We start from the raw sequence: 6,000 nt of genomic DNA on the forward strand, positions 1-6,000 counted from the left end.
ATCCGCGAAGCCAAGCCAAAGAAAGAAATATATGTCCTCTGACAATAAATTTGAAATTTGACCCTTGCATCCTTCTCCCAGACCCACTTAAAAAATCCACAGTCTGCAAAGAGGTGGGCGACCATCTCTTCCTTATTGCGGTCGTTCTGAAGGAATCTTGCAGTGGGGAGCAATATTCCAGCTTAGATAGGGATCTGACCAGAGGTACTCCTCTAACCACCAGCAAATGAAGGTATTGGTGCTTGCGGGTGAGAAAGCTACAGACCACATTGTGATAATGATCACATTATCTGCTTGAGGGATCAAGTGAAGGAATTAAGTTCAGCCGAAGACACTGAGGACTTCCCTGCTCCTCTTGCGTGCAATACACAAATGTGCTGGAGAAACTCAGCAAGTCACACAGCATCGATTGGAAGTATAGGGTGAGCATTGTTTCAAGCCTGGGCCTTTTGTCATACTTGCTATTGATGCTGTGTGACCTGATGAGTTTCTCCTGCACATTTGTGTTGCACTCAACCCCACATCTGCAGACTTTATTTTGTTTAACTCGCTGCTCGTGGTCATTCACATCCTGAAGTTGAGTCATAATTGAAGGTTCCATCTGCAACTCACACTTGTAACATTCTGAGTGCGGCAGTTGAGTGCCAACCAAGATTCTCTACTTAAGTGTACAGAAAGAAAGTTGAACCATGAATTGCAGATGAAGGCACTGTCCCCTGAACCACAGGAGACACTGTTTTGCACTTCTCGATCAGCTGGATCAGGAGGGAAGAACGCAGATATAAGAACATATGATATAGGAGTAGAAATAGGCTATTCAGCCCACTGTCTGTCCCACCATTTAATCATGAGTTGATCAATTTTCCCACTCTGCCCTACAGCCCAGCCTTTATCCCATCACCTTTGATGCCCAAGCTAATCAGGAAAATATCAGTCTCTGCCTTAAATACACCCAATGTCCTGTCCTCCACAACTGCCCATGGCAACAAATTCCACAGATTTACCATCCTCTGCCTTAAGAAATTCCTCTGCATCTCTGTTGTAAGTGGACATCCTTCACTCCTGAAGTTGTTCCCTCTTGACCCAGGCACTTCCAACACCATCCATTGTCAGTATTTCCTATTATTTCCTTTTCAGGGAATGTTTCTCAAATGTTCCTTTAACCAAAATTTTGTCCATTTTGTAGGAGAGAGATTTGACAGCATCGGGGCAGTTAGCAGGAATGGCTTGCTTCAAGATAAAGAACCAACACAAATCCCAGACAGGATTGAAGATCCTGCAGTAAGCCACTTTCCTCTTTCAATTTACAATGAGTCAACAAATAAAACATTATTGGGTAATGAAGGGCAATTCTATATTTTTAGTTCCACAACTTGGTATAAGACATACAGGTACGATCCTTTATCCAGACATAAAATTCGGAAAGCTCCAAAATCTGGCAAGTGGGGTGAGAGGCAGCAGCACGAGTCAGGCGGGCAAGGAGGGGAGAATGGCAGTGCGAATCAGGCGGCTGAGAGACCAGTAGAGCAAGTCAAGAGGCCGAGAGACCAGTAGAGCGAGTCGGGCGGGCGAGGAGGGAGACTAGCAGCGCGAGTCGGGCGGGTGAAGGGGGAGACTGGCAGTGCGAGCCAAGCAGGCGGGAGACCGACAGTGCGAGTTGGGCAGCTGACAGACTGGCAGCGAGACTCGGGCGGGCAAAGGTGGGGAGAACGGCAGCACGTGTCGGGCGGGCGAGAGACCGGCAGTACGAGTCAGGCAAGCGAGGGGGGGGACTCTGGCAGCACGAGTTGGGCAGGTGAGTGGGGGGAAGACTGGCAGCACAAGTCAGGCAGGTGAGATGCCGGCAGAGCGAGTCGGGCGGCCGAGTGACTGGCAGAGCAAGTCGGGCGGCCGCTGGCAGACCGAGTTGGACGGCCGGGAGACCAGCAGCGCAAGTCAAGTGGGTGAGAGGGGGAGACCAGCAGCACGAGTCGGGCGGGAGAGTGGGGGAGACCAGCAGCACAAGTTGGACGGCCGAGACACCAGCAGAGCGAGTCGGGCGGGCGAGTGGGGTGGAGTGGCAGTGCAAGTCGGGCGGGCAAGTGGGGGGAAGACCGTCAGCATGAGTCAGACGGGTGAGAGACTGGCAGAACGAGTCGGGAGGCTAAGAGACCGGCAGCACGAGTTGAGCGGCCAAGGGGGGAGACCAGCAGCGCTAGTCAGGTGGCCGAGAGACCACCTGATCATAGACCCGGACTGTCGGAGGTCAGCATAGCTGACACTCTCACCACTCTCTGCGTGAATAAGTTCCCCCTAATATTTCAGTAATTATGGAACATCATATCAATCATATACAACCTTCTTCAACTAGTCATTGCCATTTTCAGTGATGAACATCGTGATAAAATGGCAGAGGTTTCTCTTGCTAAATCTTCAACCAGTTCACAAACTCTTTTTGTGTTCTCTGCTTCAGAAGTCTGCACCCTACTGAGAAGGGGACAGCACGCTGACTGTCACTCACTGCCTGCCGTTGTCCATTGAGTGCCTTGATTCAACAGCCATGGAAACCTTTTCCTCAGATCATGGGCCATCTGCCACTAGTCTCCACCGGAGCAGACTCTTGACTGGACACATTCCCAGGTTCACGTTGTAACATCTTCTGGATCGCACTGTCCCTTTGGTGACCCAAGTGTCTTGCCTTAATTTCAAAGAGACCTTTTTGGAACTGGTGGGCCCACCCCCACCCCTCTCTCTCTCTCTCTCTCTTTCTCTCACACACAGGTCCACACACTATTTGGAAAGCACTTTGGTATATTTGCTGTGCAGAATTTGTGGTGTTCATGTCTGTGATCAGTCTTAATATGATAGTTCAAGCTCAATGTATCTGGAGGCAAGTGTATTTGTAAGTGATTTGTCCACAGTGTTATATTCTTCAAATGAGAAATGGTTGTCAAGAAACCAAAAAAAAATTGGGTAACACTGTACCTTTGCCAGTTTGTTGCTCCTGCTAATTTGGTTGGTAATTAATCCCTGCAGTGATGGAGTCATTGAATATTTTTTGAGTTATTATTTTCACGTGCACATTTCTTTTCAGATGAATAGTTTGGCTCTCAAATATTCATTGATTTAATTTTATGTTGAGCATCACCAATTAATTAATGGGCTGAGATATATAAAGATATATATATATATATATATATATATTTTGGTCGCTTTTTGTGAAAAAAAACACTTGGTTACGTGGGCCAAGGTACTAACTTACAAAAATTAGTAAAATCAATTGATCGAGGTATTCAAGCTTATTGGAAAAGAATAATTAGCTTGAGAGGATTGGTAGTGGCAAATGGTAAATATTCATATGCCTGATAAATCTGGGCCATGTTTATTATGATCTGAGTGTTCATATACAGGATTTCTCTGAATCATGGTACACACACATAATGATCATATATCATCCAGATATCATTTAAAATAAATATTTTGGAATGATTTACTTGGTTAGAGGGACACTGTTCATCAGCCTGCGGGAAGAAGCTACTCCACAGCCTGGCAGTCCTGATTTTGATGCTCCTGCGCCTCCTCTCTGATGGTCATGGGATGTACTCAGAGAGCCGAGATGGAGCTGCTGAGCTATCAAAAAAATAACGCCAATGGATGTACTCGCAACATTGCTGCTGATACTTCCCCTTCCAGAGGGTCGAGCTGGAACGTCATTGCACCTTCCCCCAATGGGGCAACACAGAACTCACTTGGAGCATTGTGACCAGTTTTTGGCTCCTTGTTTGAGAAAGGATGTACTGACATTGGAGAGGGTTCAGAGGAGGTTCACAATGATCAATCCGGGAAGGAAAGATTGATCATATGACGAGGGTTTGACAGCTCCTGGCCTGTACTCGTTGGAATTTAGGAGATTGAGGGGGGGATCTCATTGAAACATTTTGAATGATGAAAGGCGTGGACAGAGTAGACGTAGAAGGGTTGTTTCCCACAGTAGGGGAGTTTAGGACAAGAGGGCACAACTTCAGGTTTGAAGGGCATCCCCTTAGAACAGAGATGCGGAAGAATTTCTTCATTCAGAAGGTAGTAAATCTGTGGAATATGTTGCCACAGGCAGTGATGGAGGCCAGGTCATTAGGTGTATTTAAGGCAGAGATTGACATGTTTTTGATTAGCCAGGGCATCAAAGGTTTGGGGAGAAGGTTGGGCAGTGGGGCTGAGTGGGGAAAATGGATCAGCTCATGATTAAATGGTGGGGCAGACTCGATGGGCTGAATAGCCTATTTCTGCTCCTATGTCTTATCGTTTTATAAACCATTTTCAGCAGGACATTGGAACCCTGATTGTGAAGGCCTATTCCTAAACAGCTTCTTCCCCTGACCTTCCCACCTTCCCCACTGCCAAATGGGTGGGAGGTCAGGAGGAGGAGCTGTGCATCGGACACAATCCAGCTGTCATTTGTCTGAATTTTTCTAAGACTCTTTCAGTGGGCAGTTATGAGTCAGGGAATTGTTGGGAATTGTTCTTTCGAGCATTAAAAACAGATTTCCTTCTTGAAAGGATTAGATCATACTTGATAGACGCTTAGGACAGTCTAGACATTTAATGATTATTGCTGCCAGCTTTTCAATTCTATTTTCAACGAAGTGAAATCTCAGAGAGGTTGAAGACTGAAACTGGCTCTTCAGCCCATCCCGTCCCTACCAATCACCAGCTACCCATTCACTACTTTTATGCTCCCACAGTCTTGTCAATTCTTCCCAGGATCCATAGCTCTCCCATGCACTTGAGACCGTTTACAGTCACCAAACCATCTGACTTTGGAGTATGCAAGGAAATCAGACAAACTCTCAGTCACGGGGCACGGTTAGCGTAACGATCTTACAGCGCCAGTGACCTAGGTATGAATTAGTGCATTCTCCCTGTGACCAAGTGGGTTTTCCCCAGATGTTCGGTTTCCTCCCACATTTCAAAGATGTACTGGATTGGTAGTTTAATTGGGTGTAATTGGGCAGCAAGGGTTTCATGGGGTGTAAGGCCCTTCTACTGTGTTGTATCAAGATTCAAGATTCCTTTGCTGTCATGTAATAGTACAGAACATGTAATATTGCACAAAATTGCCTTGTGCCTGCTGTAAAGCAGACAAACATCATCATTAGTGTTGCCCCAGTACAGTAAGAGACCAAGTGAAGCAAAAGTGATTCCCTTCAGAGTGGATTTTCCTCCAGCATTCCTACAGCCTCTGCAGAGCTCCAGGCCTAAACCTCCGACACCATCAGGAAGCCTTCAGTGCCCAAGGCCCTTCGGGAGCCCTCCTTGCCCTCAGCAACCCCTCACATCCCAGTTCTGACACCTGGTTCCCATGAGCCAGTCTCCAGTCACCCGCCACCACATCACCTGCAGCCAGTGTGGATCCTTCAGCCACAGAGCCCCTCGCTGGTCCACCATCCTGTCATCTCTGCTTCTCCTTCTCAACGGGGGGAAGTGGGGGTGGGGGGGATGTGTTCTCCCCATTTCTGGTCCCCTGAGCCAGTCCGCTGCAACCCCCTCGTGGCCACTGCCAAGGACAGGCGCTGCCAGCTTGGGCCCAGACCCCTTGGTTGGAGAATTTTAAAACTCTGTAGGCTGCTTTAAAGCCTACTCAGAGCCACCATCATTAAGATCGGGCTGCTCTGAAATTAAATGAACAGGAACACAGAGGGCGGTGGGTGTTGAACAAGCTGCCACAGAAAGTTTGAGAGGTAGGAACAATCAGCAGAGTGTATGGACGGGGAAGGTTGAAGGGTCAATATGGGGCAACATGGAAGAGTTGAGCTAAGAGGCCTGCTTTTGTGCTGCTGCATTCTATGACCCCGGGGCAAGTTACTGTGACTAATTAACCCACCTTTGGGGTGCAGGAGAAAACAGGAGCAACCTCGTGTGCTGACAGGAGACTGCAAACTCAACAAAGAGCACCCTTCCTCCTTCTGGACACCTTGTTCCGGCCTTCTGCCTGCTCAGGACCTATACATTTCCAACTGCTGC

At 47.7% G+C, this 6,000-nt stretch overlaps 1 protein-coding gene across 1 annotated transcript in view; it reads left to right on the forward strand.

The window, feature by feature from the left end:
• Nucleotides 1–3,136, forward strand: part of LOC138748476 (rab effector MyRIP-like) — a 305,674-nt gene extending 302,538 nt beyond the window's left edge. The window contains exons 17-18 of the mRNA XM_069908752.1: nucleotides 1,187–1,281; nucleotides 2,453–3,136. Of these exons, the coding sequence (XP_069764853.1) occupies nucleotides 1,187–1,281; nucleotides 2,453–2,470 (113 nt within the window). The 3' untranslated portion in view covers nucleotides 2,471–3,136. The remainder of the gene's footprint in view (nucleotides 1–1,186; nucleotides 1,282–2,452) is intronic.
• Nucleotides 3,137–6,000: the final 2,864 nt, after the last annotated feature.

Source organism: Narcine bancroftii, chromosome 1 (assembly GCF_036971445.1).
Source record: "Narcine bancroftii isolate sNarBan1 chromosome 1, sNarBan1.hap1, whole genome shotgun sequence".
Lineage (NCBI taxonomy): Eukaryota > Metazoa > Chordata > Chondrichthyes > Torpediniformes > Narcinidae > Narcine > Narcine bancroftii.